The following is a 16,696-nucleotide window of genomic DNA, read 5'->3' on the forward strand; positions in this document are numbered from 1 at the left end:
GAAGGGGACAGAGGGGGGGGATGCCTCCCCTGCACCCTGGTGACACACCCCTACCCCAAGGCCCTGCATGTGTGGGTGATTGTGATGGAGCGGGAAGAGGGAGGCAGCTGGAGATGGGGAGGGAAGGAAGGGAGGGGCAAGTAACCCTCCCTGGGCCAGCTCCCCCGCTGACCCCAGTAGGCACCCCCATACTCATACGTCACACAGTTTCGATACCAACATTCCTTATATGGTAAAGTTGCTCATTATGGTGTGGCTGATATTTGAAGTTTACACAACACCATTCTCGGATGAAAATATCTTAAAAGTTTATTTTGTGACCCAGAAAGACTAATATTTCAAACGCCGCCACTCTGTGTTCCTCCGCCACTGCCTCGTTTGAGTTTTGGACGAAATTGATTCTGGGATATTGTATTTCGTCATTTCGAGCTGATTGGAGACGAAAACAGCCAATCAGATTTTTTTGCTTCCAAGTCTGTGATTGGTTGGTTTTGCGGCACAAATATAACGGTGTCCAGAAAGAGTTGAGTGCGCATGGGCAGAAATGTTGAGAGCGCAAGCAACACATTGCGAGCGAGCGCAAATGCAAAAACTGAGCGAGAGGTATTGCTATTGTGTGTGTGTATGGATAATAGCAAACACTGAAATACATTTTTTTGCACGCAGGAATGAGTTTTGGTCACTCAAATTTAGCTTTTCTTCGCTCAAAATAAATTTCTCCTCAAAATTTAACACTTGCACCCGCAAACTGTTTTTTTTTTTTTAACCTGCGCTCAAATGTTTATTTTTTACGTGCGCTCAGAATAGTGGCACAAAAATAACACCATACAGGCTCGACAACTAGATCACAGATTGAATTTTACACAGGTTGTAGTCACATTAAGGATTGTTATCCGGTTGAACAAAGTCATGAACTCTTTTAACTGTTTTAGCCTGTGTTACATTACATCTCTTTGATGGGACTTCTTTTACCCTTATTTATACATTTACATTTTTGAAATAAATTGAGTCTAAGACCAGCATCATCCCTTACATCACCAGGGAAACAACATTCAAGGACAACAGAATAAAAATGCCTGATATTTTCACAATCTGAGAGTTTAAAACTTGACAAAGTTGATTCAGATAAAGTTATTTGAACAAAAACTATTGGATCTTTATCCTGTGCTTGATCTAATTCTTCATGATTCCTCCACAGAGTGGACCAGCAGAGCTCAGAGGTTCCCAGTGGTCAGTCTGCCCAGCAGCATCAAACACAGTTGGACTCCATATTTATGGTCTGTACATGTACAACACCTACTTTTACATCTATTCTGTCACAGTTATCTCCATGCTGCTCTTTTTAGACCAGTGGATTGTCAGTGTGTCCAACATGGATCTGATGTTTGGCTCCATGATTTCAGTCTGATTGGCTCATTCATAAAGTATTCTCTTCCAGCTGCTGGAGGACAACATCATCACTTTTGTGAAGAATGAGCTGAAGAAGATCCAGAAGGTTCTGAGTCCAGATTACCCAGACTGCTTAGAGAGTCAGAGGGAGGATGATGAGCAGAGGAAGAGCAGCAGAGAGGCATTTGTGAAGATCATGCTGGACTTCCTCAGGAGAATGAAGCAGGAGGAGCTGGCTGACCATCTGCAGAGCAGTAAGAGGACTTCTGTTAAAATTTAATCTGCTCGATGAATGAAACATTTATACAAATGCCTCAAAAAACAGACCAGCATATATTAAAAAATGTTCTCATATTGACTTTATAACATTTTTTTTGATAATCTTTCTTCATTCAGAACACGTTGCTGGAGTTTGTTATTGTAACCTTAAATCTGCACTGAAGAAGAAGTTCCAGTGTGTGTTTGAGGGCATCGCTAAAGCAGGAAACCCAACCCTTCTGAATCAGATCTACACAGAGCTCTACATCACAGAGGGAGGGACTGCAGAGGTCAATGATGAACATGAGGTCAGACAGATTGAAACAGCATCCAGGAAACCAGACAGACCAGAAACAACCATCAGACAAGAAGACATCTTTAAAGCCTCGCCTGGAAGAGATAAACCAATCAGAATAGTGCTGACAAAGGGAGTGGCTGGCATTGGGAAAACAGTCTTAACACAGAAATACACCCTGGACTGGGCTGAAGACAAAGCCAACCAGGACATCCAGTTCATATTTCCATTCACTTTCAGAGAGCTGAATGTGCTGAAAGAGGAAAAGTTCAGCTTGGTGGAACTTGTTCATCACTTCTTTACTGAAACCAAAGAAGCAGGAATCTGCAGCTTTGAAGACTTCCAGGTTGTGTTCATCTTTGATGGTCTGGATGAGTGTCGACTTCCTCTGGACTTCCACAAAACTACAATCCTAACTGACCCTAGAAAGTCCACCTCAGTGGATGTGCTGCTGATAAACCTCATCAGGGGGAAACTGCTTCCCTCTGCTCGCGTCTGGATAACCACACGACCTGCAGCAGCCAATCAGATCCCTGCTGACTGTGTTGGCATGGTGACAGAGGTCAGAGGGTTCACTGACCCACAGAAGGATGAGTATTTGAAGAAGAGATTCAGAGATGAGGAGCAGTCCAGCAGGATCATCTCCCACATCAAGACATCACGAAGCCTCCACATCATGTGCCACATCCCAGTCTTCTGCTGGATCACTGCTACAGTTCTGGAGGATGTGCTGGAAACCAGAGAGGGAGGACAGCTGCCCAAGACCCTGACTGAGATGTACATCCACTTCCTGGTGGTTCAGGCCAAAGTGAAGAAGGTCAAGTATGATGGAGGAGCTGAGACAGATCCACACTGGAGTCCAGAGAGCAGGAAGATGATTGAGTCTCTGGGAAAACTGGCTTTTGATCAGCTGCAGAAAGGAAACCTGATCTTCTATGAATCAGACCTGACAGAGTGTGGCATCGATATCAGAGCAGCCTCAGTGTACTCAGGAGTGTTCACACAGATCTTTAAAGAGGAGAGAGGACTGTACCAGGACAAGGTGTTCTGCTTCATCCATCTGAGTGTTCAGGAGTTTCTGGCTGCTCTTCATGTCCATCTGACCTTCATCAACTCTGGACTCAATCTGCTGGAAGAACAACAGACAACCTCCTGGTGGTTTAGATTAATTGGTATACCAAACCTAGAGTCTCTCCATCAAAGTGCTGTGAACAAGGCCTTACAGAGTCCAAATGGACACCTGGACTTGTTCCTCCGCTTCCTCCTGGGTCTTTCACTGGAGACCAATCAGACACTCTTAAAAGGCCTGCTAACACAGACAGGAAGTAACTCGCAGACCAATCAGGAAACTGTCCAGTACCTCAAGACAAAGCTTAATGAGAATATGTCTGCAGAGAAAAGCATCAATCTGTTTCACTGTCTGAATGAACTGAATGATCATTCTCTAGTGGAGGAGATCCAACAGTCCCTGAGGTTGGAAAGTCTTTCCACAGATAAACTGTCTCCTGCTCAGTGGTCAGCTCTGGTCTTCATCTTACTGTCATCAGAAAAAGATCTGGATGTGTTTGACCTGAAAAAATACTCTGCTTCAGAGGAGGCTCTTCTGAGGCTGCTGCCAGTGGTCAAAGCCTCAAACAAAGCTCTGTAAGTAATATTTACTTGTGTCGTTACTTTTAAAATAATAATAATAATAATAATAATAATAATAATAATAATAATAATAAACAGTAGTACTAGTAATAACAGGCAATATTAACTGATTAATTATTAATCTATTTCAGCCATCACAGTTTTAAATCCATTTTAAATCCTGAGATAATTAAACTTGGATTAACTTCTTATGGAAACTTTTAAGATTTAGGGTGATCAACACATGTTTATGCAATAACTCACATATAATTTCTCTTCGATCCTTCCAAAAGCTCTTTCTCCAGTTTTTGCCAGTGATAATTTCACAACTTACAAAGTTCACTACGTACAAAGTTCAAAAATCTTTCTACTTTTTTCTTGCAAAGTTAAATGTACAAAGATGGAACACATAATTAAACCTAAATTAAATTCCGAGATATGTTGTCTTCATCTAGGTATTTAATAAATGTGCATTTAAAATGATTGATCAGCTAAAAAAAAGATATAAAACATTATGCCAACACTTAATTCCAAGCTCTATATGTATACATATTTGTATTAGTCAATTAATTCCCCCGTTTCATCCATAGTGGTGCTAGTTTCAGTCATAATCCAAATGTACTGTTCATAAGGTTGGGGAACCCTTTAGTCAGCTGAGACTTAAAAAGTCACTTGGATGATTTAAAAGATATTTTTCGAATTGAAAAACACTGCAACTAGAAGAACAGAATCCACTTTTTGGTATTATGACTACGCCAATCAGAGCTCACTAAAATCAATATTGAATTGGTGTGTAACTTTGCCAAAACAATGTTGGACTCTGTAGTTTTTTCTGGTCATCCCCAATCAGACCAGGATCGAAATGTTTAGCCACATGTTCTCCTTAAATTGCTGGCTGTCTGAGTGGTATCCAAAAAACAATGTGGGCTTCATAGATATTTGGCAAACCTTCTGGAGGAAACTTGGTCTCTCCTGCCTGATCATTCTGATCATTTCCTAGTAACATTTACAGTAATTGATTACACTGCAGTGGAGAGTAGACTTTATCACAGTAGATGTCTTTCTGAAAGCGGTGTAACTAAGAATATAATGTATTATGTGTAATATGTTTGAAAATATAATCCACACTCTGTTATCATCCTCAATGCCCTGTACCAACACAGAGCAGAGCAGAGTTACCTGAACACTACTCCAACAGAGGTGTATAATCTTGTTAATAATTGTACCTCCTAATTACGCATGACTCTTGATACTGTAGCTGCTGTAAAAGATAAGGCCTCAAACTAGAAGTACCTGACTCCGTGGTATAATTCTCAAACGCGTAGCCTAAAGTAGATAACTCATAAGCTGGAGATGAAATTGAAAGATCACCATTTAGATTGGAGAAATAGTTTGTTGCTTTATAAGAAAGCCCTCTGCAAAGCCAGAACATCTTACTATTCATCACTGGTTGAAGAAAATAAGAACAACCCTAGGTTTCTCTTCAGCACTGTAGCCAGGCTGACAAAAAGTCAGATAACTGTTGAGCCAACCATTCCTTAAGCATTAACTAGTAGTTAATTCTTGAACTTCTAAACAAATAAAATTGTTATCATTCATTTAGACTCTTTTTCTCCAATAGATCTTTCCGAGTTAACTTCAATAATTACAAAAATGTTCAATGAAGTCCTGCCATTAATTAATGCTTCAATCTTAAATATGACCAACCTATCTCTAATAATCGGCTATGTACCACAGGCCTTCAAGCTGGCTGTAGTTAAACCTTTACTTAAAAAGCCATCTTTAGACCCAGCAGTCTTAGCTAATTATAGGCCAATCTCCAACCTTCCTTTCATTTAAAAAATCCTTGAAGGAGTAGTTGTCAAACAGCTAACAGATCATCTGCAGAGGAATGGCTTATTTGAAGAGTTTCAGTCAGGTTTCAGAGCTCATCACAGCACAGAAACAGCTTTAGTGAAGGTTACAAATGATCTTCTTATGGCCTCTGACAGTGGACTCATCTCTGTGCTTGTCCTGCTAGACCTCAGTGCAGTGTTCGATACTGTCGACCTTAATATTCATCAGAGCAATTAGAACATGCTGTAGGTATTACAGGTACTGCACTGCAGTGGTTTATATCATATCTATCTAATTGGCTCCAATTTCTTCATGTCAGTGGAGAGTCATCTTCACACACTAAGGTCAATTATGGTGTTCCACAGGGTTCAGTGCTATGACCAATTCTGTTTACGTTATAAATGCTTCGCTTAGGCAGTATCATCAGAAGAAGTAGTATAAATTTTCCCTGCTATGCAGATGACACGCAGCTCTATCTATCTCTATCTATATCGGCCCTCAAAATCTTAAAAATATGGTATCTAACCAGATTCTTACTCTGGATGGCATTACCTTGTAGTGATGGGATTTCCGGCTCTTTTTAGAGAACCGGCTCTTTCGGCTCGGCTCACTAAAAAGAGCCGGCTCTTTCGGCTCTGAACCAGCTCTTCGGGTTGTTTTGTTGCTTTAATTAATTTATTATTAACAATAATATAAAATTATGCACAAAAGGAATTACTAATGTAAAAAAGTGGTTTTATTTATATATGTTTATATATAAATATATGCGTTGGCCCCTTGAGACAAAGCAGGTACAAACTCCAGCATATGTGTATTGTTTGTGTATTTATACACAAGCACTCATATATATTCAAATAATTTTTAAAAAATTTTCATTTACCTGTTGCTACCACACACCAAACCCGGACATTGGTACTTGCCAATGGGTAACAAAAGCTCAACACTGCACCTAGCATCCTGGAGCACTTCTGTTGTGTTTTGGAGTTTTTACGTGCTTCGGGGTTTTTACGTGCTTCGGAGTTTGTACATGCTATGGAGTTCATACGTATTTTGAAGTTTGTACGTGCTTTGTCTCTAGGGCCCACCGTAAATATACTTTTATTTGTTCACTCCACATAAAATGTAATAAATAAATCATATAATACAAAACCAACTATTCACATTTCAACTTTTAACTATTTAAATTTTCAGCTTTTTCCTTTTAAACAAATGTAAAGTGAAACAACACAAAACACTGAAAACCACAACACAATTAAATATAAATTAAAATATGAAAACAAAAAGAAGATGCATATTCTCTGTCATATGGGCCTGCATGAATAAACTTTCTGAATCCTTTATCATCTGCAATTGAAAATAGTTGTGGATGATTACTATACCTTTCTAATGTGACGTTGTTGCCCCTGGCTCTCTTTCTGTCTCTCTCCCTCCCGCTCTGTTCCTGTGCTACTGCGAGTGTAACTACCGCCCCTCCCCCCCTCTTCCCAGCGCAACGCACAAGGCTCGCATGTGGAGTGAAGCGGAAAAAAGTGCGAGAGAGAGGGTGAGAGAAAGAAAAAAAAAAACCCATGGCTCCCAATAAGGAGCCGGCTCGCGTCGTTCACGTCAAAGATCCGGCTCTAAGAGCCATTTCGTTCGCGACCGACACATCACTATTACCTTGGCCTCTAGTAATGCTGTGAGGAGCCTTGAAGTCATGTCCTTCAATGCACATATTAAACAAATATGTAAGACTGCTTTCTTCCATTTGTGCAACATCTCTAAAATTAGAAGTATCCTGTCTCAGAGTGACGCTGATAAACTAGTTCTTCTGTGGAACCAGCTTCCAGTTTGGATTCGGGAGACAGACACTATCTCTACTTTTAAGATTAGGCTTAAAACTTTCCTTTTCACTAAGGCATATAGTTAGGGCTGGACTAGGTGACCCTCCTTAGTTATGCTGCAATAGATGTAGGCTGCTGGGGAAGCCTCATGATGCATTGAGCTTTTCCTTTCCAGTCACCTTTCTCACTCACTATATGTTAGTCGACCTCTCTGCATTGAATCGTACCTGCTTTTAATCTCTGGCTGTCTTCCACAGCATCTCTTTATCCTTTTTCCTTCTCTTACCCCAACTGGTCGCAGCAGATAGCCGCCCCTCCCTGAGCCTGGTTCTGCCAGAGGTTTCTTCCTGTTAAAAGGGAGTTTTTCCTTCCCACTGTCGCCAAAGAGTTTGTTCATCGGGGGTCATATGATTGTTGGGTTTTTCTGTGTATCTATTATTGTAGGATCTACTGTACAATATAAAGTGCCTTGAGGCGACTGTTGTTGTGATTTGGCACTATATAAATTAAATTGAATTAAATTGAAAATAAGTTGCTAATTTTCAAAAACCTATACATATATTTTGCAAAAAACAAAGTTATATGCAACTATTTAGCAAAAAATGTAGCAGAAGTATTTTTTCCTTTTTGTTTTTTTTACAACAATATAAAACTATTTACTGAAAAACCAGGTGTTCTGCATCAAATAAGATGCTACATAAATTACTTGTGCCACTTCAAAAAAATACTTTCTGTCCAGTATAAGACAGAGGAGAGCATCACATCTGATACCTGCAGGCCTGACAGTGGGTTTTATCACTCCTGTTTTCCACCTTGAGACAAAGTTTACACTGCTATCTGCTTTTGGTGGCTTTTTGGCAGCAACTGTGGAAACTATGTGATAATTTCATGGTTTGATCCAGGAGTTTAAGCTGTTCTATTTTTGCTAGTTAAGAAAAAAGATAAGAAATTGCTCAATTTAATATTCACCATTTTCACCATGAATATGATTTTCTTTCCTTTTTTCAGGCTGAGTGGCTGTAACCTTTCAGAGAGAAGCTGTGAAGCTCTGTCCTCAGTTCTCAGCTCTCAGTCCTCCAGTATGCAAGAGCTGGACCTGAGTAATAACAATCTACAGGATGCAGGAGTGAATATTTTGTGTGCTGGAGTGAAGAGTCCACACTGTAAACTGGAAATTCTCAGGTCAGTCAGATCAAGTGAAAAATAGCCAATAATAATTATAGACTTATAGGTACTTAAGCTAACTTTATCGATATGTGTTTGTGTTTTTAGTATTTCAGTACAAGTCACATTAATAATAATACCAGCCAGTCCTGAAACAAGATTGTTATGTTATTGTTATGAATACACTTTGACACTAGTATTATTATTTTTTTATTTTTTATTTTTTTTTGGGGGGGGGTGTTCATTTTTTTCAGACTCTGTGGCTGTAACCTGTCAGAGAGAAGCTGTGAAGCTCTGTCCTCAATTCTCAGCTCTCCGTCCTCAAACCTGAGAGAGCTGGATCTGAATAATAATGGCCTCAAGGAATCAGGAGTGAATCTTCTGTCTGCTGGAGTGGAAAGCCCACACTGTAAATTGGGAATTCTAAGGTCAGAATTCAATCTTTGCAAAAGATGTCCATTTAAAACATAAAAAATTAATTATGCCACTGGATAAACTGGATAAAATCTTTGACTCATACTAATGTTAATCTATGCTGTTAATGCTGTTAAAACTCTGTCAGAGGTGTGTGCTGAATATTTTGTGGAGTGGGGCATCTGCCAGGCATTCCCAGCGTACCCTCACTATATGTTTAGTTGCACCAGGTCTCTCCAGCATCCTTCCCATCACGTTATCTAACTCACCACCAGGTGGTGATCAGTTGACAGTTCAGCCCCTCTGTTTACCCAAGAGTCCAGATCATGGCCGCAATTCTGGTGATACGATTACAAAATCAATCCTGGTTCTGGTCCAAAATGAGTCCTGGTGCCTCCTGCACTTTGGACACTCTTATGTTTAAACTTGGTGTTTGTTATGGTCAAATTGGGGTTTGCACAGAGATCGAAAAACAAAACACTGCTCGGTTTCATATCCGGGAGGCAGTTCCTCCTAATCATGCTCCTCCAGGTCTCACTGTCGTTGCCCACATAAGTGCTGAAGTTTCCCAGTAGGTCAATAGAGTTTCCAGGTGGAGCACCATAAAGAGTCTCAAAGAAGACTGGGTACTCTGAACAGTCATTCAGCACATAAGCGCAGATAACAGTCAGAACCTATTTCCCAACCCAAAGGCTTGGGGAACAAACTCTCTCATGCACTAGGAGAAACCCCAACATACAATCAGCAAGCCAAGGGCATACTAGGATACCCAACCCAGCTTGCTGCCTTTGCTAAGGGCAACTCCAGACCGAGACAGAGTCCAGCAACTCTTCATGAGACTGGTTCCAGAGCCCAAGTGATGTGTTGAGGTGTGCCAGATCATATCTAGCCGTAACTCTTAACCTAATGCACTTACTCTGGCTCCTTCCATATCAAAGAGGTGACATTCCATGTCTCATTTGCTGCAAGAATCATTTTGCCAGGGCCTCCACTCCTGGCCGCCGCCTGACACAAAATGCACCCGACCCCTACAGTTCCTCCTGCAGGTAATGGGACTGCTGGAGCATGGGCCCATGTTCCTTTTTTGGGCTGTGCCCAACTGACACTCACCCTTGGGCACTCTCCCTGGGTCTGGCTCCTGGGCAGGGCCCCAGTAACCCTATCCAAGGCAAGGGGAAGGTTTCCTCAATGTTCTACTCAAAGGGGTCTTCACTCTTTCTCTGGTCCCTCACCCAGGCCCAATTTGCCATGTTAGACCCTACCAGCAGGAAAACCCCCCGAGAACACAGCTCCTGGGATCTCTGGGACACAAAAACCCCTCCACCATGATAAGGTAGTGATTCACAGAGGGTTGTGGTTATTGTTAAGGTATAAGGTAAAAAAAATTCTCATCAGAAAATAAAACTTTCTTTCACCAATCAATTGTGTCAGATGTTTAGTTACTCCTCGGCCTCCTTTAGCAGTATTGATACTTGTAACAAATGTAGCATATTTAAAGCTCTGGAGGTCAAGATTACTAAATTGGAGACTCGGCTTCGCACCCTTCATTCACCCGTAGCTAGCCAGGCCCCTGTAGCTGGTGCAGCCGAAGATAGCGCAGGCCCCGCTAGCTGTTCCCCAGCAGACCCCAGCAAATGGGGAATGAGGTTGGCTGGGTGATGGTGAGGAGGAAGCATAGTCTTAAACAGAAGCCCCAGGTACACCACCAACCTGTTCATGTGTCTAACCGTTTTTCCCCACTCGGCGACACACCTGCCTGGGGTCAAACTCTGGTAATTGGTGCTTCTGTTCTCAGACATGTGAAGCTAGAGACACCGGCAACCAATTGTCAATTGTCTTCCAGGGGCCAGAGCAGGCGACATTGAGGGAAATTTAAAACTGCTGGCTAAGGATAAACGTAAATTCAGTAAAATCATAATTCACGTCGGCAGTAATGACACGCGGTTACAATCATTAAACAAAGATGAACATTTTCAATCATAAATATGGCAAAAGCTGACAATTAGTTTGTGGGGAGCAAAATAACGTTTGTGTGTGTGAATGAATGGAGAGGTTCAGAATGCGGTATCATCACATGGTTCATGCAGACGTCAGATAGTTCCTGAAGTGCTGATTGGAATATGTGAACATAGGGAGACAGAGATGTGTTTCTTGGCCATTACTAGTAAATAAATATATTGATCTACAATAGTGTTTATACCACAGAGGAGTGTATGTAGTTGAATCTTTGTATATAGCAATTGAATATTAAAAAAAAATTGTGTTCTTCACATTTTTCAGATTTTATTATCACAGTCAGAGATGCTGCTGTTGTTCATTTAATTATGTGTAACATTGTATGCTAACCAAAAGCAGTCATGGTTTAATATTTATTTTTTCTATTTTGATGAAATAGAATAAATATTGTAAAATGAATGATCTTTTACTTCCCAGTTTGTCCTCATTGAGTTGTCAGTAATGTGACAATAACTCAGACTGGAAGTAATCTTAATGAGAAATGAAATTTCCGACTTTCAGAGGACAGACGGAGACTGACAGGTGACTCTCAGTGATGTCAGCTGACAGCAGAACCATTCAGTGGACTAACATGAGGATCAGAGTGTTTGCTGAAGAAATACACTAGTCCCTTAATAGTTTGAACATGAAATAATAAAGTGCATGCTGAAAGAAATTGTGCTGGTCTGACCCCCTACTCCTTTCAGGTTGGAGCCTTCTGGAGTCCAATGGTTAAGACCAGGACTGAGGAAGTGTAAGTGTGTTTTAATGTGATTCATAAAAACAAAGCAGCACACATTCATCCATCGTCAAACTATCATATCGCTCATTCACATCTATGATGTCAGGAGTCATCATCAAAGGGTCAATCAATGAACAGATGATGGATCAATAACTGCAGCTTGATTGTGTTTGTTCTTTCCATCAGATTCCGGTCAACTCACAATTGACACAAACACAGTACACACAAACCTCCAACTGTCTGACAACAACAAGAAGGTGACACATGTGGAGGAGGTTCAGTCATATCCTGATCATCCAGACAGATTTGATGTTCGTCCTCAACTGCTGTGTAGAGATGGTCTGACTGGTCGCTGTTACTGTGAGGTCGAGTGGAGAGGAAAGATTGAGATATCATTGAGTTACAGAAGAATCAGAAGGAAAGGAAACGGCACTGAGTGTGTGTTTGGACTGAATGATCAGTCCTGGAGTCTATACTGCTCTGATAATGGTCCTCATTCCGTCTGGCACAAAAAGATAAAAAAATCTATCTCCTCCTCCTCCTCCTCTGTCTCTAACAGAGTAGCAGTGTATGTGGACTGTCCTGCTGGCACTCTGTCCTTCTACAGAGTCTCCTCTGACACTCTGATCCACCTCCACACCTTCAACACCACATTCACTGAAACTCTTTATCCTGGATTTAGAGTCTGTCCTGGCTCGTCAGTGTCCCTGTGCTGAGTTGAGTGTAAAGAGTGTCTCCTGTTAGAGAAACACTCTGACAGATAGTTCAGTCTGTCTCTTTCACTTAGAAACTTGATGTTTTATACTGTTCTAAATAATTCCTTGTAAACGTCTTCCTCTTCAGTAATTTAAAGATGGAAGCTCCCATTATTCCAGGATCCACCTGTTGTTTTTCTGTCTTTTTCCACTCAAAGCTTCACAGTGAATATTAGTATGTTGTGTTTCTCTGAATCTCAGTTCACAACCAGCTCCTCTGCATTTTCAACAAGTCTGAGCTCATTAAAATGAATCCATATGTTTGATTAATCTTTCTAAATGGGATGTTTCCATCATGACTGAATAAGTGGACATTCAACAGTACTCAGTGTATCAAATATTAAAGACATTCAGCATGTTTCTGTCATCCTATAAAAACAGATCCAAAGACACATAAACTTCCATATTGATCAAATCAATACGTACAGCTCTGATGTCACTAACATCTCCATGAACTCTTCACTGATGGTGATTTGTGTCCCTCTGTTCGTGATAACATGAACTGCACGATGTCAGTTTGAAGAGCACAAATGACATGAAGTGTTTTTAAATCTGCTTTTTTTTAATAGAGATTGTGACGTCATTCCATTAAATCCGCAAAGGATCCTGGGAAGGAGTGGCAAGCGGAACTACAGCACGCAGGCATTCACATGATCATCATCATCAACTGATCATTCACATGATCATCCCATCAAGATGGCGCCGAGTATGGCAGCCTCGTCGCGAGCTCCCCCAAGCAACAGCTGTTTTTTGTGTTTAAGTTTAATTTTACTTATCCTTTGTTTTTTCACGAGTAGCACATGTCTCCTTGTGTACAACTGACAAACTTTACTGGACATAAAAGACGGACTTTCTCATCACTTTCCGGAGTTCAAGTTTTGCAACACAGACCCTCCGTTTGCAGACCCCCCCATTCATCTCACCTGAGACGCCTTTGTTCTGGGCCCGCGGAGGCCGCAAACACCGACGCAGAGGGAGAAGATCTGGCATTCTGGTTCGCCTGAGACGGCGCACTAACAGACCACCGCTACCCAGTTTATTACTGGCTAATGTGCAGTCTCTGGAGAACAAGCTGTGCGAGCTTCGGGCACGGATCTCATTCCAGCGAGAGATGCGGGACTGCTGCGTGACCTGCCTCACAGAAACCTGGCTAGGTACCGGACTCCGCAATACAACTACCGGGGTTCTCTGTGCACCGCGCGGACAGGTCACAGGATCTTACTGGGAAAAGCAGAGGCGGTGGTGTGTGTTTCATGATCAACAACAGCTGGTGTGATTATGCGAACGTGCACCCGGTCAAATCCTTCTGCTCACCGGACCTGGAGTACCTGATGGTTAAGTGCCGGCCATTCTGGCTACCAAGGGAATTTACAGCAGTGATTATTACGGCTGTTTACATTCCCCCACAAGCCGACACTGACCGAGCACTCAGGGAACTGTACAGCGCGATCAGCAGTGAGGAAACCGCACACCCAGAGGCGGCGTTTATCACAGCCGGAGACTTTAATAAGGGAAACCTGAAGAAAGTTTCACCAAAACTCCACCAACACATCCATTTCAACACTCGTGGAGACCGGCTACTTGACCACTGCTACACCCCATTCCAGGATGCGTACAAAGCCCTCCTCCGCTCCCCATTCGGCCAATCAGATCACCGCTCCATCCTGCTCCTGCCCGCCTACAGGCAGAAGCTGAAACAGGAAGCTCCAACCCTGAGGGCGGTGCACCGGTGGTCGGACCAATCGGAGTCTACGCTGCGGGACTGTTTTGATCACGCGGACTGGGAAATGTTTCACGTGGCTGCTAATGACATTGATGAGTACACAGACTCAGTCTGCGGATTTATCAGGAAATGCGTGGAAGATGTCATCCCATCCAGAACACTTAAATCCTTCCCAAATCAAAAACCCTGGATTAACGGAGATGTTCGCACGGCGCTGGCGGCACGGAGCACCGCTTTTGCCTCCGCAAACACATCGGACTACAAACATGCACATTACCAACTCCGGAAGACGATCAAAGCAGCCAAACGTGAGTACAGGGACAGGGTGGAGCAACAGTTTGACAACAGTTTGACAACGGCCACTAGAAACTCCAACATCATTGTGAAGTTTGCGGATGACACTACAGTGGTGGGTCTTATCACCAACGGTGATGAGACAGCCTACAGGGAGGAGGTCAGCGCCCTGACCCACTGGTGTCAAGACAACCATCTCACCCTCAACGTCGCAAAGACAAAGGAGTTGATAGTGGACTTCCGGAGGTGCAGAGAAGTACACACCCCCATCACCATCAACGGCGCTGCTGTGGAGAGAGTGAGCAGCTTCCGCTTCCTTGGTGTACATCTGGCCGAGGATCTTACGTGGTCAGGACACATCCTCAGGACCTTCTATCGCTGTGCCATTGAGAGCATCCTCACTGGATGCATCACCACCTGGTACGGCAACAGCACCGCTTACAACTGCAAAGCTCTCCAGAGAGTGGTGCGGTGTGCTGAAAGAATAATTGGAGGTGAGCTTCCCTCCCTCCAGGACATCTACAGGAAGCGGTGCCTGAGGAAAGCGGGGAGGATCATCAAGGACTCCAGTCACCCCAGCCATAAACTGTTCAGACTACTTCCATCAGGAAGGAGGTTCTGCAGCATCCGGTCCCGTACCAGCAGACTGAGAGACAGCTTTTTCCATCAGGCCATCAGACTGCTGAACACTTCATAGACACCTCACCCACATTCAACAACATTATGCACTCCACACTGTATATGTCACGGTCTGGCTGGCAGACCGTGGGGGAGTGAGGAAGGAGGACCCAGGCGCGGTGCTCTGTGTGCGAACAGTGCGTTTATTTACAGTGAATGGTGCAAAACAACAGTAAATCCCCGTGTTTCCCAAGACTCCCGTGTCGTGTCTTCCTTGTGCTCTCTGCTCTTCAGGCCTCCCACGCTCCTCCTGCGGGAAACAATAGCGGCAACTGTCAGGACACTAAGCAATAGCAGGCATGCACTACACAACTGGCCCTAAACTGGGTGACTAACATGGAGTCTCACGCAATGATCCCGCGTCGGTGGGAGCTTCAAGACTCTCCTATGTAGCTCCCCCGACGAGCCTTGATCAGCTGCAGGTGTGTCAAGGTCTTCAGGTGTGGCCAATCACCTGCCAGGGCCACACACACACACACACACCTACATGCACATAAGTCTACAAGCAGGGAGAACAGGGACAGCAATATACAATATAATATTAGACCATAACTGCTCAGGGTCCCTGGGTCGCTCAGACCCAGGACCCTGACAGTATATAAATGCCACTTGTTTTGCACATGTCTCAACTACCAACCTCTGTATATTTTATATATTTTATTTTATTGTTTAATCTTTTTAATTTGTAAAATATGTATACACACACACACGTAAAAAAAACAAAAAAACAAAACCATATTTAGTATACACATCCAGTAATGCATACACTCTTATATTGTACATATATTTATTATTCTCAGATTTAGCCATTCTTATATTTTGCTTGTTTTACGTTATTGTATTTTTGCACAACTCTGTTGCTTATGAAGCTCGCACACAAGATTTTCACTCGCATGTACTGTACCAGTGTACCTGCACATGTGACGTGACAATAAAAGTGATTTGATTTGATTTGATTTGACATGAAAACAGTCACACAGCGATAAAAAGAAACGCAAATAAACACAAGAAGCTGTTGTATTATTAACTGCAATAGCCGGTTGCATGACAGCCACGGGAAGCCGACGGGCAAAGAGATGGTTTTTTATCGGATTACGTCGTAAAAGAGAAGTTGTTTAATCCATGTTTCCGAAGTAACAAAGAGCCGACGGAGGGCCTGGATTGCAGACCAAATATAAAGTTTCTGAATGTTACAGGTGTTACAGGAGTGATACATCTCCTGCTGTCAGGCCTGCAGGTATCAGGCTGTTGTTCTCCTTTATCTCATAGTGGACAGATTATTTTTTGGAGTGGCACAAATAATTTGTGTGGCATCAAATTTGATGCAGAACACCTGATTGTTCTGTAAATAGTTTCAAATTTTTATTTAAAAACGCCTTGGCTGCATTTAAAAAAAAATAGCTGCAAAAAACTTTGTTGTTTGCCAAACTGAGTTACTTTTTTGAAGAAGTAACTATATAATTAATTGCCCAACATTGGTCGTTATATACTGTATTTTGCAGACAGAGAGTTACAGACTCTCTCCCAGACCACAGACTCATAATACAAGTCAGAGCTTTATAAAAAAAGAAAAGAAAAAGAAAGTTGTGTTTTCAAAATTGGAGTACAAGTTATTTTTACTTCCAGTAGTGTTAACATACTACACAGGTCAATGACTACATTTTTGTTTTACATTTTCATTGTAAGTGGGCTAAAGTAGTT

At 42.3% G+C, this 16,696-nt stretch overlaps 1 protein-coding gene across 1 annotated transcript; it reads left to right on the forward strand.

Annotated features, from left to right (window-relative positions):
- The first annotated feature begins 3,568 nt into the window (after positions 1-3,568).
- On the forward strand, positions 3,569-12,966 carry LOC109201645 (ribonuclease inhibitor-like). The gene is made up of 4 exons (XM_025904964.1): positions 3,569-3,586; positions 8,239-8,412; positions 8,649-8,822; positions 12,870-12,966. The coding sequence occupies exons 2-4, from the start codon at positions 8,312-8,314 to the stop codon at positions 12,952-12,954; spliced, it is 360 nt and encodes a 119-aa protein (XP_025760749.1). The 5' UTR covers positions 3,569-3,586; positions 8,239-8,311; the 3' UTR covers positions 12,955-12,966.
- The last annotated feature ends 3,730 nt before the right edge of the window (positions 12,967-16,696 follow it).

This window comes from Oreochromis niloticus, unplaced genomic scaffold (assembly GCF_001858045.2).
Source record: "Oreochromis niloticus isolate F11D_XX unplaced genomic scaffold, O_niloticus_UMD_NMBU tig00007851_pilon, whole genome shotgun sequence".
Lineage (NCBI taxonomy): Eukaryota > Metazoa > Chordata > Actinopteri > Cichliformes > Cichlidae > Oreochromis > Oreochromis niloticus.

Excerpts from the sequence above, each read along its gene's own strand:
- LOC109201645 (XM_025904964.1), top strand. The coding sequence starts at position 8,312 with ATGCAAGAGCTGGACCTGAGTAATAACAATCTACAGGATGCAGGAGTG. Across the intron at positions 8,413-8,648 it reads TGTAAACTGGAAATTCTCAG|ACTCTGTGGCTGTAACCTGT; the intron begins GTCAGTCAGATC and ends CATTTTTTTCAG. Across the intron at positions 8,823-12,869 it reads TGTAAATTGGGAATTCTAAG|AGATTGTGACGTCATTCCAT; the intron begins GTCAGAATTCAA and ends TTTTTTTAATAG.